Genomic DNA, 27,326 nt, shown 5'->3' with positions numbered 1-27,326 from the left:
CTTTCATCAAGACACTTAGAAGTAGTCGGTAGAGTTGCTGCCGTAAAGGATTCAAGGAGTTGCGTTTTCAGTTTTTCAAAAATCTCACAACACATACTACAACTCATTCTCAACGACAGATGCAAAAGCGCATATTACACGCATTGTGGCATAGATATTCCAATTCAATTTGATCAGTAAATATGTATCACATGTGCCATGTTTTAACGAAAACTACGGAAAATTATAGGACGCTGGAGTTTCATACAAACTCTGAAAATATTTCGTGACATGTTTGGACCGTTAACAACATGACAGAAAAACCACGAGCTGGTGTTTGGTTTCAACACTTACTTAATACTGTGAACCTTCATTGATTTGCGGACTAAAAAAAAACGATTTGCTAGTCTATAGATTTGTCCCCAAAAATCATGTACAGTGGAATGATGTTAATTCTTTTGTAATATCTGCACACGATTGTTACAGTAGTCAGTCACGAACAGTATACCATCAGTTGTCACGACAACATCTTGTGGCTTGTCAAACTGCCCAGTCTCTTTCCCCTGAGTTCCAAATGCAAACGCCCTCCCGTCTGTGGTGAACATGTGAAGGCGGTGATTCCCGCTGTCGCAGACTATCAGATTGTCTTTGCTGTCTATAGCCATTCCTCTTGGATCCCTTAACTGCCCATCGCTGGATCCCTTTTCGCCAACCTTGTACATGAAGTCCCCCGCGCTCCCGAACACTTCAACGTAGTGACTATCAAAAGTGACGAAGTATTTGTCATTGTGGTGAATAACATAATAAGGTTTTGCTGCCCAGCGGCTGGCGAACTCTTTTAAGAGCTTTCCTTGTTGGGAAAATTCCTTGACAGAAGCGCTTCCCCAGTCACACACGACAATCTTACCCTCACGCGTCACGCAAACACCCCACGGGCATTCGAGTACGTCACTTCCAAAAGTCTTGATGGTCACGCCACATCGATCAATAACATGTATCATCTGATTGTCACTATCGGCCACCACAATGTTTCCCTCGGTGTCAAAATCGACGCCAACTGGATTTGTTAGGTCCACGCTCCCTTCAAGAACCCTGCTTTCAAATTGCGCGAACTGTTTACCTCGCTGAGAGTAGACCAGAAGCCGACGATTCCACGAGTCTGCAACTACGACCTCGCCCAAAGTGCTGACCGCGACCCCACAAGGCCGTTTGATCTGGAACCTCTCTCGACTAGACGAGCCGAAGGAAGCGACAGGTCTGTAGTGGTGCGGTTTCGTGGCCTTTTCCAGGTTCATTCGGCTAGCCTTTAGGTATTCCGCCCGTGTGGTTACGTGTACTGTACAAGGACTCCCTTTAATCGGCTCGCCTCGGACTCTTGCGTCGATCTGGTACACGCCTGTCTTTAACGGAGTGTAGCTGACAACATAACTTCCATCTTTCTTGTCTTCGATTCTCGTGGGAATAGCCGTGCCTTTCGTTGATTGGATACGGACTGTGACGCGATCATTCTCGGAATAACTCTGATTGTGATCGGAATCGTTCGTCTGAATCCTGAATTCGATTCGCTCTCCCGTTCCAGTTAGCTGCTGAGTCATCTGCTCTCCCTCGGCGGTACAGTTCTCGGGATCTGTATGGCTAACAAAGATTCGCCCGAGTTCTGATTTCTCGAGAGTCTTGAGTACTTCTTGATCAGGGATGTAATCCACGTTTATGCTTTTCTGTGAGTTCGGCACTGGCTTAGGTTTCATGGCAATCAACTGCTGAATGCGCTTTTTCACCGGCCGTTCCATGTCTAAAATCTCGCCCTCGATGTTCCTGTCCAGCATGTCTTTGGCGTACTCGTGAGTTTTCTGCAGCTGCCCTAGTTGTAACTCTAGTTCCTTTCGCTGCTTAATTATAGCAAGCTGTTGATCTTTGTAAACGCTCTCAAGCTCAGACAGCATTTCGTCGCCGTGTTTTCGTAGCAAAGCAATCAGATCCTCAATTTTCTTCAGGACTTCTTGCCGCGCCGTAATGACCCTCCTTTCAACCGTTTTGTAGCTCTGATCGACTCGTTTTATCTCGTCTCGGCAGGACAACATCTTGTCTTGCAAACCATCCATGGCATGTAAAATACGCTTCTTGCTCTCTCTACTCGCTTGGCTGATCGCCAGTAGGTTGTGGCCTTGATGTGAAGTGTTAACGCACTTCTCGCAAACCTGCCTCTCGCAATCTTTGCAGAAGTGATCCAGCGCCTCTTGTTTATGTCCATCTTGACGACACGACAGCGGCGCCTGAATCAGCACGGGAAGATCTTTAGATGAGAACTCCCCGAGCTCGGTAACGCGGTGAAACTTCATCACTTTCATCCGCGAGTGAACTTCGACGCAGCTGACGCAAATGAGGCATTTACAGTCGAAGCAGTAAGACACGGCGACGGCTCTACGATCACAGCTACCACAGGCTAACTCAGGGTTGTTGTTTCGAATTCGGATCATATCTTGCAGCCGACTAAGGTAAAGCGGCGAAGGAAGGCTATCAATATTGACCCCTTCAGGCAGCTCGATTATTGCTTTGCATAACGGGCATCTGGCCTGTTCCGCACCCAGGTTTTCCATCTCCAGCCTTTTCAGGCAACCGGAGCAGAAAGCGTGCAAACATGGCAGGATTTTCGGATTGTTTAACGACCCCTTACAGTGGTAGCAAGTGAACTTTCCTCTCAGATTCAGGAGGAAGTCGCTGAGTGTTGTCGTAGCCATTATTAGCTATCTAGAGTATGTAAATATTACGTTACAATTTGTCAAGCCTTCAGGATACAAATGGTTAATTTGAATAAAACGCGACGGGGTTTAGCATATCTTGAGTGGCCTGCTTTGGACATTGTGGCACCAGTCAAGGTGATTCTGCTGATAAAAATAAAAGCAGGCCTTTGTTAAGCGCCGTATGTTTTTTAATCGGCTTCCTTAAAAGTTGATCGAGACAAAACGAAACTCTAGAGTTTCCGCAAACTACTTATCACGCCTACCTCGACAGCAAGTGAAATATTACATTGCCAAAATTACATTATAAATATTTTAATATCATGATATTTTTCCCAAAAATCCCAACTCGACAATCAGTTACTACAATTTAAACGATAAATTGTAAAACGTTTCTAATTGACTCTCTAATTTATGGGAACCACAAAGAATATGCTTATCCGAAATCTTTGCTATGTCAAGAACTTCCTGTGTGTTGGGTTAACTCCTAGTTAACTTTATATTGTAAATCGTTTGCGGTGAAATACACCTCAACGTACTTTAAAAGGCCACTAAATATTGCAAAAGCAAATTTATTTTCGGCTGTAAGTGAAATTGCGTTAAGCAAACAAGAAAATAATATTGACCTTTAAAGACCAATTTCTATGCAAATTTTACTCATCTCTGTGTGTGTCGACAAGGACTGGGCTCATTAAATTTCGCTCAACGCCAAGATCCAAGACAAAACAAAATCCACTCATAATGTCTGTTTTGCTCAAATGCTAAGAATGAAACAATGAAACGCTCACAAAGAAACGTTCAACAAAGAATTCCACACGGAACAAACATGACATTTTTAGCTGCTGCAAAGATATCAAGGACAACAGAGCGTGAGATAGCGCGCGAGCGTGTCTCGTCTTGAAAAGTGGCTGTGATCACGAGAAAAGAAAAATCTATGCTTAAAGCGACGAGCGACTGGCTGAAAGATTTCCATAAATAACAAAAAAACGAATCAACGTTTGTACATCTATAAAGTTGCAACATAACATGTACAGGTTAAACGCCCGAGCGGCGAGAGCATTTTAAAATCGATTTAATTTAATAATAGCAGAATCGATATGCGACTGGGTGGTCAAATTGAACCCCCAACAAAATGAGCTCTCTAGTATTTAGCGATTTTAAAATTCTCCAATACTTCTAATAACATGCAGTGTATCCCGCTGAAACAGTGCAGTTGTAGTAATTTTGGCCTTCTACTCTCATTTGAGGGAATAACTTCCTGATGAATGGTTTTTGCGGTTGGTAATAATTACTAATTATACGTAACTGCGCATATTGAACTCTCGAAAATATCTCACTGCATTTTTACACAATAAATACACAATGGCCAATATGAGAGGGATGTAGTGCCTTGCCAAAAATGGAAGGAAAAAACATTTAACTTCATTGATCAACACAAAACAGTGCCAAACTTGTGAAAAAATAACAATTTTACATGATATTCCTTACTTCCTAATAGCCTTAATTTGAATTGTCACAGAGGAATGGATTCAAATCAAGTCAAGACAAAAAAGTTTCTTCCTTTTCCCAAGGGGACTAGGGTGGGGAGTGTCATGCACAATTGTCCCTCCAGAGAGCTATACCTTTTCCCTAAGGGATGCTAGGGTGACGAATGTCATACACAACTTCTCCCCCCCCCCCCCCCCCGCCCCACGTAGTCTATGCCTCTTCCCTAGGGGACTCTAGGGTGAGGAGTTTCACACATAACTGCATGGCCATTCCATGAAGGAAGAGGAGGTTGGTTGGTGAAAGGCTTAGGGGAATGGGGAGCAGAGATCGTTTGGAATTTTACTGCCATGGAATTGTATTTTAGTCTGGAGGATAAAATTAATTTTAAACTTAAGAGAAAACATATATATTTATGTCTTTGGTTGAAAGAAAAGCTTCTTTAAACGACAGCAACACATGCTCTATTGTTAGCATTTTTCGGCTGTAAAAGCACTAACACTCTTTACTTACATGAAAAGCCCAGGGATTTCATTAAGGGCCAGACACTGGGCAAATTGACTGACTGTGAGGGCAATTTTGCCCGCCTGGTTTGACCATCTAAAGGAATGTTTTTCTTACAAAGAAGTTCAATTCAAAAGTTTTGCCTGCTTGTGAAAAACAGTTACCCTCCTGCTAAAAACATTATGAAACCCCTGGAAGCCCTTTTTATACTGGAATATTTCTTTACAATACAAAGATGAAAGAATCTAGATGTAAGGATTTATGCATAAAAAAATTAAACATCCTGAACTGGACAAGTACCTTTATATGTTAAATGTTCTGTATTATCTTCAGCATACCAGCTTTTAAACATCACATTTTCTGATATGAGAGCATTTTTTTTATTTGTAACTTCATTCAATTCTACGTTACCTAATTTTATTCATTTCTAATTAATTTCATTGTAATGTTTAATGTATTTAAGTGAATTATTTTGAACACTCAGGAATAAACATCTGAGATCCACTAGCCTTGTTGCCTGAGGCTAGTAACAAGCACCTGGGAGGAAAATTGTGTGTTTTACAGTCAAACCAAGTGAAGCGTACCCCTCAAGATTACAATAATGAATTGATTATTTAACTATTGAACCCACTAATTGTTTCAAGAATGCAATAATGAATTGATTATTTGAATATTGAACTTGCCAGTCATTTCAAAAATCAATATTAAATTGATTTGTTTGAACATTAAACTCATTAGCCGTTTTCTGGGAACGACTTGTTGTTTCAATTTTCCAATACTCAATTATTATTGCATTCTTGAAACGACTAGCGGGTTCAATATCCAAATAATCAATTCATTAATGTAATCTTGAGGGGTCCGCTTCACTTGGTTTGACTGTAAGAGGCACATAGGTAGAAAAGTCAGTATTGGGGATCAAACCTTTACATGAACAAAAGCTGTAGTAATAATAGTAATGTATGACAATGCGACGGTTGACGCAGTTTTTTTTATAGATTTATTAATTTTAGTATCAACTCAGTGTGTACCTCATGATCTTCTGCTGCTGTTCGTGGCAAACTAGTGCAAATGTTTCATCACTCTTGTATCTCAAAATTGTTACTGGTATATGACTGAGGAGTGGGGCAAAAAAGTAAACAATAAAATATAATCAAGTCTCGTGGATGTTAATTGGCCCATTGATACATACCCTAGCAGTAACTAGTAAATTACAGTTAAACAGATGTGGAACCCTACGTATTGAAAGCTGCGCGATTTCAATTCAGAAGTGAGAGTGGGGTATATGTGTCAGTCAATGATTTCAAACTAGGTTAATTTGTGTCAAAGGGGAAGGGGGCTCTGGGACCAATAGCGTATTAGACCAACAAATTTAAGCATGTTTGCAACAAATGCCTCTGTGGCCTACTGGAGATGAAGGTGGCCGACTACAGAGTCAGAGATTACGGCCAGGTTGTTAGAAACCCGGTTAACCCAGGATTAAAAGTAAATAACTGAAGTGTTATTTTTTCTTATTAAAAATGTTTTTCTCTGCTTGTGTTTTGTGTACTTTGAGATTATTTAAAGTTTAGAACTGAATAAGGACAAACAATTTAAACAGCTGAAAACCTCACTAAGGCAAGTGTCAAGCGTCTTTGCCTTAAGGGGATCTTTGACAGTTTTGGCATCTCATTTAACATAAAGTGAAAAACTCGGTTATGGGCATCTGTGATTTGCGGTAACATAACTTAATTTGGTGAGGCAGGTCACTGACTTTGTTCAGTGCCAGCGAAATTAGTTCCTCGTGACCAAAAAACTGTGCTCAGGGTGACCACCTAATGCCATCCACTTACTAGAGGTGACCGCTTAATGGAGGTCAAATATATAGTAAATATGTGAGGCAAATTTCAGGAATTTGAATGGTGACCTCATAATAGAGGGTGACTACTTAACAGCAGTTTGCCTGCTTATTGTAAATGAGTACAAAACAAAAAATATATATATGATCTGGGGGTATTAAGGGTTAGGGGTAGGGTGAGGGGGGAGATATGGGATCTGGCTTGGTAGGGTAGGGTTAGGAACTAAGAGGGATGTGTGGCGTGCATGTTATTCTTTATAAGAATTCCCAAAAGGTGGAAAAAAAAATAAACTGGTTTGAAAAATTAAACCAAGGTTGTAACAAATTTATCTTGGTTGAATTATCATTGTGACCTAAAGAACAAATTGACCTCCAACAGATACATGTATGACCACAGTTGCATAATAAAGTCAATAAAAGGTTAACTCTATTTTTAATCCCAAAGGATCAATGGTCCCAATGGTTCCAAATGACTCCAACTTTGAAGCTTTCGATTAGTGTGTGAATAATAGCTTGTGGGTAAATTTATGACATCTGATAACTAAATCAGGTAGTTGTCAGATATCAACTAAAAGGTTAAGTATATCTATCCACCACATTTTACTTTTCTTGCTACATCACCGATGTCCTATTAGCATTTTTTATGATTTGAAATAAGCCCCACCCTGATCACTAAGGAACTCCTCCCCCCCTCCCGTCTACCACCCTTTCAAAAGACCTTGAATATTTTCTACATAATTTCAAATAATATAAAATTTTTGCTTTTTTGTCAAATTAAATAGCAACACCCGATTCAGGGCAATTAAATGTGTCGTTTAATATTAAACCGGCTGAAGATTACACTAACTACATTTTGTAATATAATAGGCAGACATAAGGAATGATCAGAGTTTCTGTATGAGACAAAGACTAAAAATAAAGCAAACGATACTAGCCTGCGTAGGGTTAAAAACCCTTCAGCTCAGCTGATGTTTTCACCGAAGTTACATCGATATTTTTGCTTTTTGTCTGGTTTCGAATTGGAAACAAAAGCTTTTTATATACGCTAGAAATAAAAAAACATCGTTAGATTTAAAGATAATACCTGGATTGTCAAGAAAAACTTACCATTTGCAATTTGTTTATATTTTCTTGAGCAGTCTTGAAAGCCACGTGTTCATCTTTCGTCCGCCATTTTTTCAAATGAACCAGAGCCAAAATACTATAGGTCAGCGTCAACTTGTTGAATCCAGGCCCCCCAGACTCCAGAGGTAATGGTTCGGGTGGGGTTCGGGGGAGGAGAGGTAGCCTCTTCCAGGCGTTCAGTTAGTTGGGGCGTAGCGCGAAAAACAACGCGCAAAAAAATAAAAACAAGCGCGGCGAGAGGAAGCGAAAAAACGCTGTGGGCAAACTTAGCAAAAGGTCCTTCCGCCCACTTATAGACCGCCTACAGAGACCGGTAACATGACCGCCGGTTTGTGGTTTTTAGTTAGAAGGTATACCACATCCTGGTATCTGAACGACCTTTCGTTGTTGTTAAGTTTACCCAAAGGCGTTCTTTCGCTTCCTCTCGCCGCGCATTTTTTTATTTTTTCGCGAGCTGTTTTTCGCGCTGCTCCCCAACTAACTGAACGCCTGGAAGAGGCTAGAGGAGAGACTAACGTTATTGGCAAAAACAGCCTAGACCTTTTTGTATCAGGATAAAAGCAAGCAAACAAACCAGTAAGAAACAGATAACTACAGAAGACACTAGCAAACAAGGACACCTTTTGACTCGGTCAGCTTGTGGAAAGACGGCGCGCTTGAAATCTGAATTAAGGAGAAGACCATTTAAGGCGGTCTCTCGATATTTAAAAAGAAAACAAAAAGTTCAGAAAAATGTAAAAAAAGGCAAAGTTTAAAATAAAGTGTTATAGACTGACCGGACATCTGTTAAACAGACTTGGGTTCAGTGCTTTTTTTGGGGGAATGAAAACTAACAATCTAATACAGATAATGTAAGTAACATGTAAGTAACATGTAAGTAACCTTGAAGTAAATAACCTTGAAGTAAAATATATTTTTAGCTCCTACTAGTCAAGGTCAAGATTCTCTAACAATCTAATACAGATAATGTAAGTAACATGTAAGTAACCTTGAAGTAAGTAAACTTGAAGTAAAATACATTTTTAGCTCCTATTAACCAAGGTCAAGATTCTCTCATACAGACCGACTAAGCTCGGTTAATAAGATGTTTATTATATTGGAAGCAAGAAAAATTTAATTCTTTTAATGTAACTGGTTTCTACTCGCTGACACTTTGCTTGCGAACGGCGATGAACTGAACTAAATCTCTCAAAGTTGCTCGTCCTCTTTACCCTTTTTTTTTTCTCATCAGGCTTTTTGGCACTTCCAGAATATGAATATTTTCTGGAACTAATATTTTTAGAAGAAAATAATCGATATTTTTGCAGTTTAGTTTTAAACTTTATCACCGTAAAATGTAACCGGTCTAGATGCTGGTCTAAGAAAATCTAGACCGCAGTCAATATCGATTTCAGCCAATCAAATTCGTGAATTCGGTAGTTCTCAGTCCCTGTGAGACAGCCATATAGTTAAGAGAGCTATAACTGTCAGTTATTTACAATACGTATGATTGTAAGCTTATACATGTATTTACATGGATTTGAAATCTTTACTGTGCAAGAATGTAACCAAATGATGGTATGTACTTCATTTTAAAAGGATCATCTCCTTTCAAGTTTCCACAGGAGTAATTACCAGTGAAACCAAACCCGATCAGGCTAGCCCATGTCGGTGAAAGGCATTTCTCTCCAGCTACCATGCCGATCCTAACTCGTTGTTTAATCATACTTGGATTAAATCCCTCGTCCGCACATCCAGGTCCCAGCGAGGAATTCACCATCAGCGATAACCATTCCTTTCGGCCAAGATTTGTGAACCTGTAACCTCCATCAGAGATTAAGCTGTGAAGCGTTTGCGCGTGTGTGAACCGATATAGGATCCAGTTTAGTGCCATTCCCCTCTCCAAGTTTTGTTTCATACCGAGGCACAACTTTGTCTGCGGAATGGTCCAGTAAGCAGGGGATAATGCTTCATTGTGGTCCAGTCCCTTGAGAGCTGACGACGGTTGGAAGGGTACTGTACTGTTCCAGTAACGAGAGTTGTAACGGAAGGTATCCTGTTTAAGATAATTATTTAGATTATTTTGGGGTTAATAGTAAACAATGGCGGTTGTTTTCAAACTTTGAATTTACTTCAAGCAAGTAGTTGCGAAATGTTTACATTTGTGATGTCTGACATGAAACAAAACAAAAAACGCAAACAAACTCTCGAGAGTGCGCAGTACAGACTGGAAATTACCTTCATTTTCTTTCGTTTTGTTGTTGTTGTTGTTGTTGCTACTGTTTTTGTTTCGGCTTGGCTTTTATTAATTTTGGTCTAATTTGTTTCTATTGTTTTTTTTCCTTTAGATTATGTTCATAACTGTTTTTATTTTTCACCTTAGCGCCGTCAATCTTCATTACTAATGTCCAGCCCCCTTTTCCGCATCCGGGAATTTCAGTCATGTGACAGTAGACCTGTACTTTTTGGCCGGTCACTCCTTCTGGGAAAACGGAATAAACACCGCTTTGCGCCAACCTACACAAAATAGGCAGCAGCTGTTTCAGATTTGTAGTTATCGACACGATAACCTCAAAACTGCTAAAGTAAAATGCTCATGTATGATACACTTATAGAAAATGGATGTAACATAACAACTGGTGGCATAATTTGATTACCTGTTGGTGTCGTAGATCTCTTTGCACGAGAGAGGAGTTGACGAAATGCACATACCTATTAAAAGTAAAGAGGTTACTAGCAACGCGCCGCCCACACTACGCCAGAAGAATTTGAAAACGGAGGTTTCACTCTGAAAATGCGGTCATTTTGGATTTGTATTTGAGGAACGCTTAGGCAGGGAGATCACATGATTATCGTGAAGCCATCGTTTTGGAGAAAGCTCAGTTTTCAAAATGTTTTCCGTCCACGCGGCAACAAAAAGTTAGCGTTTTCAAATTTTTCCGTTTTGACGAGACAAGCATCGTTTTCATGACGCATTAGTGTGGACGGTAGCCCTAACCGTAGAAATAAAGCTGCGTTTTCAAATTTCTTCGGCCTGGTGTCAGTGGACGGGGCCTAAATAGTCTGCCTGTCACACAATAGTTAACTTTTTCAGTTCAATCATAATAACGCGCATTCTCCTTAGTTCGAATCGCATACCTACCGGCTGGTTCCCCTTGAAATTTCCGCTCCTTGAGATCGAAAGTACGACCAAGCTGAAACAAAAGAAGGGGTATCGAATAGTCCCATTTAATTTAAAGGTGTTTGCAAAATTTGGCCTGGCTAGAATTGCTCGCAAAAATTAGATGTGTGCTCGCTTGCTCGTGCTCACAAAATTTTTGCAACTGCTCGCATGCTCAGATTTTTGTTGAAATTCTCTGCCGTGTAGCGGAAACATAATTTGCATCTTGGAAACAAAAATTGACGCTGGAAACAATGTTTCCCGTATGGAAAAACTAAGAAAAGTTGGGGAAACATGCACGCGCTATATGAATGTTTCTGGAAACATGTTCCTTGTTTTATTGAAACTGACAGGCGTAAGAATTATTCGTGAAAGGCACCCGCAAAGGGGAGAAAGTAATCTAGAGTCATGATGACATGAAGAATATTACTATTACTATTTGACCTTCGTGAGCCTGTCAGAGCTGTATGGCTGCAATTGGTTAGATCATAGAAGCTTTCAAATGAAGTTTCATTGTGTTAAATCCTTTTCAGTCAATCAGTGGGAAACACGGTTTGCCGATCATCGAGACCGAAGCTCGAAATGCTTGTCAGACTAAATGCCACGTTGTATACATTCTCTAAGAATTATATAACCAAAAAAACATATTTTTTATGTCACAACTCTTCAAAGTCTGGGAGCTTTTAAAACTTCTTCTCGTGGTGTTTTCACAACGTCAGGAGGTAGTGTAACCCTAATGCTAGGGTTACCCTACCTCTTACCTCCCTACTGCTCCTCCACAGTGCTAGGGTTACCCTAGCAAGAGGGTTACCCTAGCACTCCTGCCTGCATTTCTCATTTCTTTTTTTTTTTTTTCACGGACGTGTTTGTAAGGCAGGTAGGGTTACCATGGCTCTGAGGTAGTCCTAGCTGAGCACTAGGACCAGGGCTACCCTAGAGCCAGGGTAACCCTACCTGCCTTGTAAACGCTCCAAGAAGCAAAATATGATAAAATACCAGCAAAACAAGCAAATTGTGACTCAAGAAATATCGTACGTATTAATTCACATTTTGTTTTAGTTTTGCTTTGGATTGAAAATGTTTCAAATAACGGTTTTCTGCGACCGCAATTTTTGCAATAATGTTAGTCGCTACGGTGTCCACTGTCGCTAAAATATTCATTGCAAAATTTTTTATAGTTTTGCTGTCAAATTAATCCTAAACTAAAGAAAAATAACTTTCTAGGATTTAAATTGAGCTTAGAAATTGAAACGATTTGAGTGGAACCGAAAAAGTGAAAATAGGTTTTGGCAATACAATTATTGACGGTTGCGTATGTTATTTGTCCGGTTGCGCGTGTTAAATTTACGAGGTGCTTGCTGCTCGTCATTAGGTATTTTCTAGGTGCTCGCTGCTCGCAAGGCAAATTTGATCACTGCTCGTGCTCGCGAAAATAAGTGCACTGGTCGCATGCTCGCAAATGCTCGCAAAGACCATTCGATACTCCTAAAAGAGAAGTCTCAGTAGATAGAGGCTTGGAAAATAAAACAAAAATAAACAAAATAACATAAAATAAACATGAAAAATAACGAGGCGAGGGCGCGACAAGAGCCCGTAAAGCAATACAGCCAAACAGGCTTGGACGATTTTATCAGGAGAGAAAACTATGAACCTGCAATCATGGACAAAATCTAGTGGCATCAACACAATAAAATTGCTATAAATTCGAAACACTTTGAAAACAATATGACACCCATTTGAGTCTTTCAAATACCTTGTTAAACAAAACGAAGTTTTCCCCTGTCGACAATATCGCTTCCCCACGGTTGTTTTCTTTCCGTTTTTTGCAACCGTCCATCTCCAGGAAACACGATCTCCTGTCATGGTCGTAAACGCCTTTTGCACATCCATCTTTGTTGTTACACAAGGACATGCATCCAAACTCATCAAGTGCCCTATACACTTCGAATGAATCACTGGATGAAGCCTCCCCGCTATTAGTAATCAAATAATAAGAAGATTGCCCCTCATAAGTTTCTCCAAGCGACAAAGTAGTTGTCAAAATGAAGACGAGAAGATCGCCGAGGAGGAAAGCCTTCGTCATCATGCAAGTCGATGTTTTGAACATTTTAGCAGAACATCAGTCGTCCTTTGCATTTAAAAGCCTTGCCAATAATCAATAAACGAAGTTTGGTTTGCCTTAGAAAAACTTCACCTGTAGCTGTAAACAACGCCTTTCTGTTCTAGAAGTTTCCTTCACTGTGTCGAAACTGTCGAGTTTTAACAATGGAAACCTTGAAACACTTCCTCAACAGAGACACTCAGATGTCAAATGCAGACTTTGTCTGGAACACGGAGGCAGCCTGTCAGAGGCCGTGTAATAAAAACCAATAACCTAGAATTACTTTTTTGGCAAGAGCTCTTTTGGTTAACATTTACCAATTTGGCTTTCTAATTCCAATTCCATTTATAACCCATTAAGCCTATCTTAGTCATTAACTCTTTTATTTGCTCTTTAATTATGCTTTCCTTGTTGTGGAAGCCGCGGAAAGATATTTAAAAAAAACTACGTAAACACTGGTAATCGATGTAAAGGCGAATCTTCTAGTCTGTGGCGATCAGCTGCTGCGACTCATTTCCATCTTCATCATAAGTCTTTCTCAGTTTCCGATGGTTTTCCGATATTTGTCCGAAACCATTGTCGAATCTGCCGGCCGAAGATCCAGATATGCCTGTTTGAGTGCCTGTCTGATCTTCAGTAGTCCATTTCCGAGTTGGCCCAAGCCTCTCCATCAAAGCAAGGCCTGGTGCACAACCATTCAAATGAAAATGAGTTTAATTTGCATGTGAATGAAATCTCATTTTCATATGAAAGGATGGGCACCAAGACTCACTTTGAGAAAGCGGCTCAAGCTAGGTAATTCGGAAATGGTCTAGACCCACAGACAGGGCTAAAAATATATGACAGAGTTCCTTTCGAAATGTTGGAAATCCGAATTTAATTAATTGTCCCATCAATCGATTTTACTGAACTAAATTAATGAAAACGCCGATGAACTTTCAAAAGCGCGTCACTCAATCGATAAAATAATTGCAAATACGAGATGGTGGACATTGTCTCCGCCATTTTGGATTTCACAGCCCGAAAAGCCCTGGGGACAAGGCTGACGACAAATAGTCGTTCCAGCCAATTAGAATAGCCGCTCAAAGCTAAATTTTACAACCATGCAACCACGGATTAGAGATAGAAGATATCACACGGCGGCGTGAAGATATGAATCTTATTTTCCAGTGGCCGGGTCTTTTCAGCTTTTAATTGCAAGGTATCTTATGACTACCTGGATCACGTGCGTTATTGGACCCGTTTCTAGGAGAAATCATTCTAACTGAGCCATAGATACGTTTAGTAAGTCTTGGCCACTTAACCTTCAACTGAATTCTCTCTGAACGAATTGATGTTTCCAAGATATATCATACTGTGTCCCTTTTCTGACCAGGAGTCTGAAACTCCTGTTCTGTTTTCCTTGATCAAATGGAGCAATATTTCGACCTTATAACTTGAATTTGGCTCATGCCCTCGCAAGTCGTATAACACAGCTTAGATCTTTCTTTAATAGCCCGCTTATTTCGCATTTCGATTAACTATATATGTAAATTTATCTTTCCCTCTCGGTTAATCAATGACAACTGCCGGAACTGAAAGTACGTAGCCTGAAAGTTTTTAGTTTTTGGGAATGATAACATTGAATTGGGAAATTGTACACGCGGAAACGTAATTATCAACCGCTCATTTTTCCAAACTTCCAACTTTACATCGACGAAAAAAATTTAACGAAGAACAGTTGAATAAAAGACTGATCAACATATATTTGTGCTAACAAAGGTCAACAAAAAAATAAAATGCTGTCAAGATTACCGATTTTGTAAACGGATGGATCTTCGCCACTCAGTGAACGACATTGTGTTTATGAGTTTGATAGGCGGGGTTAGCAGCGGCCAATCATCAAATAGAAATTAGCGTATTTCATGCAGATATCAATTAACAGCAATGCCGTGTGATTTATTATTTCTTGCTAATTATCCAATTCAAATGCTACTTGTCCATTCTCTTAATAAAGGTAAACTTCGATCTTTCATTAACTTTTTCTTTTTAGTAATTAATATTTTCTTCACAAACTAATTTGCTCCCTGAAGACGCTCGATTTTTTTTTTCTTTTTTTTTTTTTTTTGACGTAGTGCTGTTTTTATCCCAGCGATATAAATTTAGCACGCGATAAACTTGCTAGGATCTGAACTTATGCTCATCAGCTGTACCGTCGGGCGTTTTAAATGTTTATTTTCTGGAGGAAAAGACGGGAAAAAAATGATTTTTATTGGATGGGAGGCTTGACAGATGACGAAAAATGGCAGGCGGCTAACATTTCTTGTCATAAATACGCCGACATCGTGTGTTCTCGAATTCATCGTTTATGTATTTTCTATCGCTGAGGACAAAATAGAGCGCCAGTCGGGAAAAAGAACAATATTGACGGTGGGTACTGTCGCCGGAGTACTGACTGGAAACAGTAAGAGCTAAGATCAAGAAGAGAGTTTTCTGAAGTTGATTGATTCGTTTTGACGCGGATGAAAAGATGAATATTCAACCCCAAACTTACCTAAAGCTGGCGGTCAATACTGCGGTGTTTGCAGTGGGATTCATTGGTAACCTTCTTACCATTATTGTTATTTGTCGTAAGGGACAGAACAAGTCGACGTATCAGATGCTGGTGCTAAACTTGGCGATCTCAGACTTTCTGTTCATCATCTCTATACTACCGTTGTCAACTTACGAGATGTTTGGAGTCATCGAAAAGTCTGGGTTTTACTGCCGAGTCATTTGGCCCTGGCTCACAATTCCCTACCTCCTGAGTATATTCAGCATTGCTTCCATGGCACTACAACGCTGCCGCTCAATTGTAATGCCTTATCGGCCCAAACTAAGCAAACGGATAACCTCTGCCTGGATAGCAGCTATTTGGCTCGCTTCCTTCGTCATTGTATTGCCGCTTGTTATAGTTGCAAGGTTTGTTTACCCTGATCAATGCGTAGAAAACTGGCCCAGCTTTAGCCACAGGAAAGCGTATACGTTGGCACTTTTCCTTCTTCAGTATTTGATTCCACTCTTTATCATCACCATTGTGTATGCTAAAATCACAAGGTATCTGTTAAACAACAGCGTAGTCACGCGCAGCGGTAGTTTCTCTACTGAGGAACAGCGCGCAGCCGAAGCGAGAAGGTTGAAGAGGCGTAACCAAGCAATCAGGACTTTGGCCGCGGTTGTTATTCTGTTCGCGGTCTGTCTTTTTCCCGGACAAGTGGCGTGGTTGTTGATGGACTTTGGAAGTGGCGGATCAAGTCAGGAAAAAGCTATCGATATTCTTTTCGGGTTTTCCGATTTTCTGGATAACTTCCATGCGTGCATTAACCCCGTTATATACTGCATGTTAAATGCTCGATACCGGGCAGAATATTACAGATGTCTGGTTTATGTATTTCGGGTAAATCACGAAAATTAGAGCAGTGCCAAAGCTCTTAGAGCAGATATAAAGATCGGAGCGCAATCTATTTCTAGTCAGTGTAAGATGGAAGGGACTAGAGTCTTTGAAGTACTCATCGAGTATCTTGTTGGAAAGGAATTGTAAATTAAAATAAGTCAAGAGGCCGTTTTAACTTCAGATTAATTTGGGACGCAGTTTTTTTGACGCAGATCGTTAGAAATTAAATTTGAAAATGAAACTATAGAAGTGGCCTTCTACAGGTAATTACTGAAATCAGAGAAGCAGTTTTCACTTCAGGTAACCAGCTGAGTAGTAGAGTTTAATTTACAGAAGTACATAAGTAATGCAATTTTTGAGAGTGATTACTCACAAAAAGTCTTGAAAATCAAATGTCCTCTTGCACATGTCCATTTCTGCTTTATACCCTTAAACGTTTTTTGACATCTTAAAAACTGGCTGAATATAGTTTGCTCAAGCGTGTATACACTCGGCGCACTTCTGCCAAGACATCGCAAGCAAAGTGACGTTTGTACGTGAAGAGTAATTACACACAATGCAAATGGCCCTCTTGTAGACTTGCTATTAAGATGTGAATCAATTAAAAGCTCCTGCTATTGTTTTTGAGTTTATGGTGAGGTTGTCTTTGGTTTTTGTTCTTTTTTTCTTTCGATGCTTCTGTTTCATTTTTGAAAAACTGTTCTTTAATTTGCCGGAGGGGTTTTTGACTGTGAGAGCAAATGCCAAAATATAACTAAAGGTCAGTTAAGAAAAATATATTCAATATTTATACTGGACTGTTTTAGCCGATATCAAGAAATTAATTCTTCTCTCGCGATCGGATGACTATCAAATGCTTCGTTATTATCAAGAGAAATGAGATTTTCGTCATTCAAAGATAGGATGAACAAACTTTTGCCTTCACAACTTCTTTTTTCAGTAAGGCTTCAAATCTAAAAAAGTTCCCCCCACCCCATCCCCCGCAATAAAGCGAGGTTCCTTGGGAGTAGGACGAACCATAAACCTTTCAGTTCGTCTTGAAACTCGGTCGTGTTCTATCTTTCACAAACAAGGCGAGCGTTTTACTTATTACCGTATAACTCCTTTGGAGCTACAAAAAACCATAGAACTGTACATTTGAAACGGTGCATTATCAGTATATGGTAGCAACAGACAGAAAATAATTGTTTGCGCATACCCTGACTCCTAGCCTGGCGCAGCGCTCATACAACTAATTAATTAAATTTATCTTAGGAGATATTGAGCCTCACAAAACAAACTTAACCGGAAGAAAACGTCTGAAAAGACTTACATGAATCCACGCTTTCGTATCAGCTGCTTAACACCTTTTTTCATGCTGCTCACTAATTTTTCCCTAGTGATAAAAATAGCAGAAGTTTGCACGCTTTCTCAATGAAGCCATCACGTTTGCCCAATTAGTGTCCCTATTGGGTAAGGGGGGAGGGGTTAAGAATTTCAAACGATCGTAGAAAAGTCATGCAAAAATTTTCTTGCCAATTAAAGTATTGGCTTTTTATTTTCATAAAAATATTTCTGAAAAGTTTAAAAGCACATCCTGTTAGAAAGAGGTAAGCAACGTTGTGGGTAGCAAGAGAAGATCGGAAGAATCTGACGTCATTCGGTCGGGACTGCGTTAGCGCGTGGTGCTCACTCCTACAGAACGACGTGCAAGCGAAGGAGGTTTTCTTTTTTGCTATGTATTGTTTCAAGTCCCACGAAAAATTTTTCTGGGCGTTTTTATTTAATTATTCTTGGGTGATTTTATTTTAATTGAAAACTTGACAGTTCCTAGTCGTCTAGCCGCCATTTGCAGCCTTTGTACCGCGCAGGTGGTGCCCTGGGGATATAAATGAGATTGTAGAGCGCATGTTGTCGAATCGTCTAGTCGCTAAATCTCACAAACATCATCATAGAGTTTCTGGTGAAAAAAGGCTACAATAAATTTCCATTGAATGGCTATTAAGTTGAAGAACAAAATTCAAAAAGCCACAATTTAAACTTCCCGTCTTTCTTTTCCTTTCTTTTTTAAATGTCATTGAAGTTCAATGTTTTTACGTATTTGACTGGAGGTAATTATTAGTTATTTCATTCGTATTTGTTTTGACAGATGCCTCCATGCCACTAAGGCACCTGCCTGATTCTCAACGAAGCGCGAAATCAGAAGCAATGGCGCAACCTGGGTGGGCATTTAGGGTAGCTTTCTTTTCACCTTGTCTCTACCCCCTCCCCCACAATCATGGGTGTCTGACTTAAAGACCAGCGGGGCAGAGAGCGAAACACGATACGCGAGCGTGGAGCGCGACCACGAGCGCGAAGCGCGAATCGATTTGAAGGGGGCCGCATAAAATTTGGTTTCAGTGTGGCGTCACGACGGCCATGTTAAGGTGGCTCCATAAGGTAATCATTTACGGCGTTGCGCGCCGAAGCGTTATGTTTTGAATGCCGTTTTTGCATTCGTTTTCACACCCAGTCCTCTCAAACTTATTACGTGTAATAAGCAATGATTAAATAATGTCTTACTACAATCTCTGTTAAAATTATGGGTTTTAGTCTTGAATTATAAAAGCCCGAACAAATGTGTTTTTTACTTTTTTATGGCTTTATTTGTGATTTTCTTGAATTTCCCTCGGTGGACTCTTCCAAAATTTTCACAGCATAACGCATCCTGCGGGATACGAATTTTAAACACGAAAAAAAAGTAGGGTTTGTAAAGGCAGGTTTTTCGATTTTTGCAAATTTATGTCTAAACAGACAGATTTCCCTGAAAAACGAGCTCCGACTTAAGTAAAACATTTACTAACAGTCTGCCAAGTCTTACGGAATTTCACGTTAGGAAACGCGAAAAAATTCACTGTCAGTTTTGCTCTTTCTGCTCATGTTGACATCATGAGAATATCGAAAAACACTGATGTTTTCCTTCGAGTGCGCGCAGATTACTTGAGCTTTCGTCCTCAGCGCGTGCGATCGTAAAACTATAGGGAGTCTTTATCAAACAATGACGATTATTTGAAATGAGTTTTGCTTTAAAACACCATGAATTAAAGTATGTCGAAAAGCGAATGTACTAGATGATGAACAACTACAAAATTTGATCAGACTTGAAAGCCTTAATTTTCTCAACTTCCGAAGGCTGCAAATTAAAGCTCTGAAAACTTTATCGAAAAATATTAATATTCCCCTTTTTGTTGGCAACTGCCCATATTAGGAAAAAATCTTGTATCCCGAGGCAAACCAAGCGTGTTTGTGTTCTCAGAAGCTCAGCACGACTGAACAATCATAAACGGATTGATGTTTACAAGAACCATTTAGTCGACGCATTGTTCACCAAAAAGTGATACAGGTGATACAACAACGCTACCTGTTGGGCGGAGACAATTAGCGTTATTAGCATTAGCAGCAATTTTGTTTCTTAACAAACACTTAACGACTGGCCCCAAGAAAAACAGCGAGTTTTGTTTCCCCGAGACCCTCAGTGTTTCCCGAGTCGAAGCACAGGGGGATATTAAGGTCGAGGGGAAACAAAACTCACTGTTTTCCGTAGGGCCAGTCATTAAGTGTTTTGTTACACCTCCCAACTCAAAAATAGGAAAAAAACTGCGAAAAAAGTATTTGTTTGACACCAGCTAGAATAACAAATTTGCCGCGGTTTCAAGCTACACGACGATTACGTGCAAGTCGAAAGTTCAAGCTGTTGTTTCCCTAGGGAGTTAGTGAGTTTTGACCCACGACACGTGACACGTTCTCTTGCAATCGGAAAATGTATTTTAATTGGGAGGCATAGCAATGGATCGGATGTTATTTTAAATCCGACTGTTTTGTTTTTGATAAATGTGCTTCAAACACTCTTAGTTGAAAATTCTTCCAAAACCGCAAGAAAAATAAAAAGCAGTGAGAATTGTATTGCTTCTGGCGGAACAAAATAATTTAAGATTGAGTTCAGCTCAAATATCGTACAAGGTTCACTTTGCATGGACACCTTTTATTGCTTTCATTGCCGGAGGCGGACACTCTTGACCAAATTTAACACTGCTACATCGCCACTACAAAAGTCCCAAAACCATATAGTGATCGTGCCTTAAGCGATTTTCACATCTAGAAGTAAAAGTCCCCAGACCCAGGCTCCTGAGTTGGCAGTGGAGGACGAACACACTTGAAGCGCTTGTGATTATGAGGATGCCTTTCCTCTTTAGAGCCTGGACGACGGGATCGTTCACACACAAGCCCAGGCTTACAACCATGATGACAGAGAAACTGTAATAAAGTAAAAACGCAAGTGTACAGGTCACGGACGAATGTGACTTACTTTACTGTATTCTTCTTCCTTTTTGGGGGTATTAATCATAACAATTACGATTTCCTCAAACGTGATCGGTGCATAAACTGCTGTATTTTTCTGTAATTAATCTGCAAAGTTGTAATCGGACAGTATAATCAAACAGGTGGCTGTAATCGGACACCTATAATCAGGAAGCACCTTTGATTCAACCCAAACGTTTTGAGGTGTAGTAAAGGGATGTTGTAATTAGCACCCGTTGTGCTCGGTATTTTTTTTCTCTTGTTTGGCGGGAAAAGATGTATCTTGAACACTTACTGCGGGCGGGTTCCTGCGGCAAGGTTGGCCCAGTCCTTTCTGAGGAAAACACTTGTACCAGTACCAGAATATCCTGCAGCATTCTCCGGCTTTACACTTCTTTTTGCACTGTGACACAGGTAAAAAAATGTTTCACCAAGTATACAGTATTCATTCGATTAAGAACCCAACCTCAAACAAGCGCCTACCTCGAATAAGCGCCCACCCTGAAAGTCCAAAAATTAAATAAGCGCCCTGGGCGCTTAATCGAATAAATACGGTATATTCTTCAGGAATCAATGTCTCAAATCTTCAAATTCGTTCGAAAATATTCATGAAATCAGCCGAACGGAACGCAACATAGGCAATGTTCGTTGAATTGTTTGGAACACTTAACAACTGAAGCAGAGCAGCGGAGATCGCGATCGAAAGCCGGAATTTCTTCCAGTGGTCTTGGTTTATAAAATTAATTGTTTTATAAAACTTGTGCTTACATCAACAATACATGAATTCGGTGAAAGTTATTGCAATACATTTATGATTTTCTAGCCCATGCATGCAGTAACCTATATTTTTTCTTGTTACTAAGAAATGAAGCAAAGGAGGGGTGTTACTTGATTTGTTTAAAATTCAACCTTTTTCTTTCAAATTCAAAGGTTTTCGTTTCTCTTGCACGTTCATTTATTTCGCAATTCTACACATTAATATATTAAAGATCTGAAACACAACAGAACCCCACCTATGTTATGACCGAGTCAACTCCACCACTTCGTTTTAAAGACCTTTTCTTCTGTCTCCGAAGGAAAGTTCAGTCAGGTATATTCTTATTTACTGGTTCACCGTTTATGTTGCTAGAATTTTTGGCATGTGAGAGCCAGTTTTCAGTTTTCCCTCTACTTGCTATTCGAGAGAAGTAACTCCTTCTTTGTCAGTGAAAACAAGCTCACCTTGCGCGGAATATGACGACTGTCGTGTTCTTGATCTCCAAATGATACAACTTCCAAGATCAACGCCAGCAAAATAACAAACAACAGGGTGAGTTTCATGTTGCTCAAACTGTACAAGCTGAGTACAGATCGAATTTAAGTTCGAACAACATTATTTATCAGTGTTTAACAGAAACCTGTTCAAATGCAACCTAAACAAATCACTTGTTTGCAGGCTACAAACAAGCATTGAAAGAAATATAATTTAAAGAAAAAAGATTTAAACAGTGTCAAATTTATCATTTCATTGTAAACAAGAAATTAAACTCCCATTTAAAAAAATTTGAATAGATCCGGGATTGAGAGAAAAAGGACTCTTAAACTGTTGATACATTCATTTTCTTTAGTTTGTCACGTGCTTTTTTTCTGTCATACACTCTTTCATGTTTTATATAAAGGTCTTTTATCAGCTGATGGTTGAGCACAAAAGTCAACCAGTGAATTTAAACTAGTCTTATTAGCTTTTACAAGAAAAGAACTAATATCTAATATCAGGTTTGTGGATTCAAGGGTTAGTCTCGCATTTGATTGGTTAACGACTCTGAATTCATTCTGAATTTTGCCCCCAGGTCGGTGATAAGGATGTAAAATTTTGTTCTTTTAACGATTGTTTCTTACATAAGGATTGAAACATCCATCTCTTGGCGTTTCTTATGGTTTTTAAATTGAGTATGTTTATTTGAATACACGTATTGGCACGAGGAAAACGTGTTTTTCGTATCTGGATCTTCTCACTCCTTGGAACATTGGGAACATCTGAATACAAGACTAAGGAAACGTTTTTGATGGTCTAGTTAGCATGCGGAAACGGTTCATGCTTGCCCATGCCCAAGCGCGCGAGGCCGCGAGAAGGACTGCCCGAGCGTGGCCTCGTCCTCGACACCTCGCCACTGGCTTGTTTGCGGTCGACAATGCAAACTTATTACACCATATTTTTGGTGTCACTGATATACAATTTTGTAAGAAACGGAACCATAATTATTAAAATTACTTTACCTGGCAGTATAAATAAGATGTAGCAAGAAGAAAATGTTTTCGATTATACGAAGTAGACTTTTAGTTCTATAGCTTGTGTTAAGTAAGAGCGAGATTAGCATAACTAAAGTAAAGCGCATGTACCTAAAACTACAAGAATCAACCCATCATTTGTTGCCAATCCAAATTTTGACTGCGCCTGTACCTAAACAAGAACGAAGCGTATCAGCTGCTAAAACAATAACAGCTAATATGTGGAAATCATGTCTAAACAAATAAGATTGTCATCGGTAGGTTTAGTATATCAATGAGTATTTGCTTTTAGAGCGAAAAAAAGAAATGAGAACAGGTAACAAACATGGTCCTTGAAAGATGTTTTCTCCACCCAAATCAGTTAACGTTCTTGTCGTTGTTTTCAATCAGTTCATATATTCTAAGGGCACCGGTACCATTCAAAAAAAATCATGACCTCGCATCGTTTCAGTTAATTTTAGATATCAAAACACAATTAAGTCAGTCAATTGTTTCTGAATCAAAAAACATTAGCAATATTGTCATTGTTGTTCCGTAAATGTAATGTCGTAGTGATTCGATTTAGCATCCGGGGTGCTTAGCTTATTTTGAGGGCTAACGGTGGTGCGCCTATTAGGGATGGGGTGCTTTTACTTTACTGATTGAGCACTCAACTGTGTAAAACGAAAGAGAATCTCTCGTTTGAAGGAATAGTGCAGCTCTCTTGTGAAAATAGCAATCAGGACAACCGCTTTGTAATACGGGTATGATTTAAGCTATGCAGAAGGAAAATAAACCATGGATGGGTGATCTCAATGTACTCTGAAGAGTTGTAGTTGAAAAATTAGTTGGGTGGCTTATTAAGGGAGTTTATTGGTATAGGGAGCGCTAACTACGTTCAAAGGGGAGCGGGTTATACCTTTTTGAGGGATGGAAGGAAGAAAGGGGGTGCTTATTGAAAGGAGGGCACTATGTTTTTATTTTATTTTTAGTTTTATTTTTATCCTGGCATCATCGGGGCTCCAAAGAAGCGGGATTTTAATGTCTCAGGAAATCATATGAAAATTAGTGTGACGATTGACTTAGTAAGAACCGTCATTACAATATCATTGATTCAATTTTTGTTAAAACCAAAGAATTCTCACACGTTAAACTGACTCTTTCTTTATTGATCAAGCGGACAATATATTTCTCCATTCAAAAACCCAGCACTAATAATCCACAAAACAACCGAGATTTCAATGAACTGATTCACGCTCAGAAGTCGTCCATATCCCCGGACCCAGGCTCTTCGGTTGGCGGAAGAGGGCGCACGCATTTGCCGCGGTGATGCGGGTGAGGATGCCGAGGCCGGTGGGGGTGAGGAGGTTTTGCGCCTGGTGGACTCGGTGGACCTGATCGTCGACACTCCAGGCCATCTGCGCAACCGTAATGGCAGGAATATTTCGACTGTAATAGAATTATACAAAATTTACTCGTGAATAGCAGCATAGTTAATAGAGGGAAATGGCTGGGAAACCTGGCAAAGTTCTTTGTTGTACGTTTCTGTTGGCTATTTTGGGGGTTGACCCTGCATAAAATCTGGCAAAATACAAACGGTGGTTACATGTTTCCCACACAACTAACCAATGGAAGCATTGCGATTATGTAATTCATACAACGTCTAGTCAAAAGATATGTAGTGTCAAGGACCTTTCAACATAAATCAGCCCGTTTGTTTGCATCTTAGACGTTTACCGGCCTTCCTAACCATTTCCCTCTATTAACTGTGCTAGCAGCAAATGTTTCAAGTGGTCTGTAGCTACATTTTTGCCTCTGTTCTCTTATGCAGTTGAGTCGTCAGTTTCTCATTTTCAGGGTGGGTGCTATGACAAAGCTCATCTTGTCATGTTAAGTTTGCGCAATTAACTATTCGTACTAATTGATGCAACTTAACTGTTATTTCTCTTTCTATATTCAATTATCGTCATTTCCCTTTCTGTCAACTGTATTTATTTATTTTCCAATGCTGAATGAATAAATGGCAGTAGAAACGAAGCTAATTGCTGCTGTCGTTGCCGGTTTCATTCTAGGAAGGTTACTATTCTCTTTCAGATGAAATAATTTTTTGGCAATTTCTTGCCAACGGAGGCAGTTGAATGTTTTTAAGTGGCGATGTTTGCTCCTGTATTGTTAATCTTCCTCCTTTCTATTTAAGTTTTAGCGCAGCTCTTAGGCCCCGTCTACACTACACGGAAGGAATTTGAAAACGGAGGTTTTACTCTAAAAACGAATCAAATGTTTTCCTTCACACTACCCCGGAGAAACTGATTTGAAAACGCAATAATCACCGGTCATTTTGGATTTGTGTATGCGGGAACTCAGTCTGAGGAAAATCACATAAGCTCCGTTTTCAAACCTTTTTCCGTCCACTAGAAAAGAAAAGCCGGCGTTTTTAAATTCCTCTGGTTTGAAGAGCGTTTTCGTGATGGGTTAGTGTGGACGGTAGGCCAAGCCGTAAAAAAAAGAAGCGTTTTCAAATTTCCCCGGCGTACCGTGGACGCCACCTTAGGAGTTAAAGCGTAAACAGGACAATGAGGCTATCACACTCACAGTCTTCTCAAGGCATCTCTCGTTCTCTTTTCCCTGAGCAAAACACCTGGACCTGTACCACCACCAGTGTCCATAAGTCCTGCAGCACTCTCCAGTGTTACAATCTTCATCTACCTTGCACTGTAATCAAGAGATAAAATGGTGCTCATCGAAGCAGATTTTCACGAGCAAACATTCGTCAAGTCGAGATAACTAAATTAAAGGCATATTCCAAAATGAAAGGAATCAGAACTGACGCGCAACACTTTAATAGTTCAGCTGATCGCACGGTGGCCAATGTGTTCAGAAGCCCGTGAATTCTTTTCGCGCCGTTCTGTAAATGTTACCTTAAACGTGTTGCAAGCTTTCAGCGAGTGGAAGTAACTTTGGTAGACGTTATGTAAAAAAATTGTCGTTTTCAGCTTATCGTATTGTCGTATTGCATGGTTTATTTAACAGATGAAACAACTGCAGATTTGATTTCATAATGAAAAAATGCATTTGATCTTTGCCACAGCCTATCATTTAAGAACGTTCAATAGTGTACTTTAAAAAAATCAACCATGTTCCCTAAATTTTATAATTTCACGTTCTGAGAAATCCAGAACAAATTATTTTTTCCGAGAATTAAATTTTGTCAAAGTGTTTGTACTTTTTGGCTGATAAACTCATAGCTTACCTTACGTAAATGATGGCGGGATTCATTTTCTTCGTCCTCTTCATCTTCCACAAATTCATCCTCAACGAACGATTCAACTAAAAAAACCAGCGTCAGACAAACTCCAAAGACCAACGCAAGCCTCATATTGCAAGCACAGCAAGAAATTTTGTACGGTGTGGCTTAAACAAGACTTCGAGGGAGCTTCTTTAATAATTTTAATTAAAGCTGTTCTATCGCAAAGGTGACAGGAAGGAAAACAAATTATGTCGCTACTGCTGAAAAGTCAAGGTGATAAATTGATGGAGTGTCAAAATTAATTCAAATAGTGTCAATCATCCGTTAAGTTTATTTGAGTCAGTTAAAGCAACGAGCATGCAAAAAAGTGAATTATTGAAAAGAAAATAACATTGGCACGCTAAGAATTACTCTGAGGTCAGCGATGTTGAGAGAAAGCTGTCGTAAGATTGATCAGATATAAAGCTTATCCTCTAAATTTCAAACTGAATATTATATTTGCTTTTCATTTCTAAGGTTCTCGCCGATAAAAGGCCTTTAATCAGCTGAATAACAACCACAAAGTTTTTCTTGGGGATTAAAAACTATTTTAAGGCAATGCGAACACCTGAGGCAGATGATGGATTTCGTTGGTTTTTATCTTCATTTTGATTGGGTAATTAGGTCTGTTGCCATGGTGATGCCCCCGTATGTGGAACGCCTATGGCAATAAAATAAAAAATACATGCAAAAATGCATTATTTCTTTTCTTTGTTTGGTTTTTCAACAAGCATCTGGCGTGTCAAAGTCATTCAATAAAGTGAGTTTGTTTATTAAAGAGACTCCAGCAACAGATAAAAGATGCAATAGGATCGTTTTGAAAATTGGTCGAAGATTACGCTAATTTACGTTAATTTTGATAGTAATAAGGCGAATGAATCAATCACAGAGCAGTCTGGTCATTGAGCATCCTCCAATACATAGCATTGCTAACCTGTCTATCCCAACAACCCAACAGGGAGAAGCGGATTACAAATAGGAAGTGCCCTTGACTCTTGATCGAGCGGTCCTGGGCTGAGTCCTGGCCGGGGTTATTGTGTTGTGTTCTTAGTCAAGACACTTTACCCTCACCGTGCCACTCTTCAACCAGGTTTATAAATAAGTAAGGACAATTTTGATGCTGGAGATATCCCTACGATGGACAAGCATGCTATCCCGG

The 27,326-nt window shown here is 39.7% G+C and overlaps 4 protein-coding genes across 6 annotated transcripts; 1 reads left to right on the top strand and 3 right to left on the bottom strand.

The window, feature by feature from the left end:
* Positions 1-106: 106 nt before the first annotated feature.
* Positions 107-2,763, bottom strand: LOC110067575 (E3 ubiquitin-protein ligase TRIM45-like). Its single transcript, XM_020774921.2, has one exon. The coding sequence runs from the start codon at positions 2,715-2,717 to the stop codon at positions 429-431; it is 2,289 nt and encodes a 762-aa protein (XP_020630580.2). The 5' UTR covers positions 2,718-2,763; the 3' UTR covers positions 107-428.
* A 2,947-nt stretch (positions 2,764-5,710) lies between these two features.
* On the bottom strand, positions 5,711-15,053 carry LOC110067594 (putative skeletal organic matrix protein 5). The gene is made up of 5 exons (XM_020774939.2): positions 12,558-15,053; positions 10,787-10,838; positions 10,302-10,356; positions 10,023-10,161; positions 5,711-9,700 (listed from the first exon to the last, which is right to left on the bottom strand). The coding sequence occupies exons 1-5, from the start codon at positions 12,909-12,911 to the stop codon at positions 9,194-9,196; spliced, it is 1,107 nt and encodes a 368-aa protein (XP_020630598.2). The 5' UTR covers positions 12,912-15,053; the 3' UTR covers positions 5,711-9,193.
* A 361-nt stretch (positions 15,054-15,414) lies between these two features.
* LOC110067599 (galanin receptor type 1-like) lies at positions 15,415-16,944 on the top strand. Its single transcript, XM_020774942.2, has one exon. It carries the CDS (start codon positions 15,415-15,417, stop codon positions 16,336-16,338), a length of 924 nt encoding a protein of 307 aa, XP_020630601.2. The 3' UTR covers positions 16,339-16,944.
* Positions 16,945-20,296: 3,352 nt separating this feature from the next.
* Positions 20,297-26,430, bottom strand: LOC110067693 (uncharacterized). Of its 3 annotated transcripts, none has more exons than XM_089280572.1 (3): positions 26,132-26,292; positions 20,930-21,037; positions 20,297-20,589 (listed from the first exon to the last, which is right to left on the bottom strand). In XM_089280572.1, the coding sequence occupies exons 1-3, from the start codon at positions 26,255-26,257 to the stop codon at positions 20,431-20,433; spliced, it is 393 nt and encodes a 130-aa protein (XP_089136698.1). In that variant the 5' UTR covers positions 26,258-26,292; the 3' UTR covers positions 20,297-20,430. The 3 variants fall into 3 exon arrangements, with proteins under 3 accessions (XP_089136698.1, XP_020630713.1, XP_020630720.2); XM_020775054.2 differs by lacking the exon at positions 26,132-26,292 and adding an exon at positions 21,856-22,005; XM_020775061.2 differs by lacking the exons at positions 20,297-20,589; positions 20,930-21,037 and adding exons at positions 24,030-24,330; positions 25,474-25,593 and having other exon boundaries at positions 26,132-26,430.
* Positions 26,431-27,326: the final 896 nt, after the last annotated feature.

This window comes from Orbicella faveolata, unplaced genomic scaffold (assembly GCF_042242905.1).
Source record: "Orbicella faveolata isolate gen_17 unplaced genomic scaffold, um_ofav_v1 contig_47, whole genome shotgun sequence".
NCBI lineage: Eukaryota > Metazoa > Cnidaria > Anthozoa > Scleractinia > Merulinidae > Orbicella > Orbicella faveolata.
This window is presented reverse-complemented; position numbering and strand designations above follow the sequence as displayed.

Coding starts and splice junctions, on each gene's coding strand:
- LOC110067594 (XM_020774939.2), bottom strand. CDS start 12,911: ATGTTCAAAACATCGACTTGCATGATGACGAAGGCTTTCCTCCTCGGC. Junction 10,839..12,557: donor ACTTCGTTTTGTTTAACAAG/GTATTTGAAAGA, acceptor CTTTTGTTTCAG/CTTGGTCGTACTTTCGATCT. Junction 10,162..10,301: donor GAGATCTACGACACCAACAG/GTAATCAAATTA, acceptor TATTTTGTGTAG/GTTGGCGCAAAGCGGTGTTT.
- LOC110067693 (XM_020775061.2), bottom strand. CDS start 26,257: ATGAGGCTTGCGTTGGTCTTTGGAGTTTGTCTGACGCTGGTTTTTTTA. Junction 25,594..26,131: donor CCCGCCATCATTTACGTAAG/GTAAGCTATGAG, acceptor TCTTGATTACAG/TGCAAGGTAGATGAAGATTG. Junction 24,331..25,473: donor AGAGATGCCTTGAGAAGACT/GTGAGTGTGATA, acceptor ATTCTATTACAG/TCGAAATATTCCTGCCATTA.
- LOC110067599 (XM_020774942.2), top strand. CDS start 15,415: ATGAATATTCAACCCCAAACTTACCTAAAGCTGGCGGTCAATACTGCG.
- LOC110067575 (XM_020774921.2), bottom strand. CDS start 2,717: ATGGCTACGACAACACTCAGCGACTTCCTCCTGAATCTGAGAGGAAAG.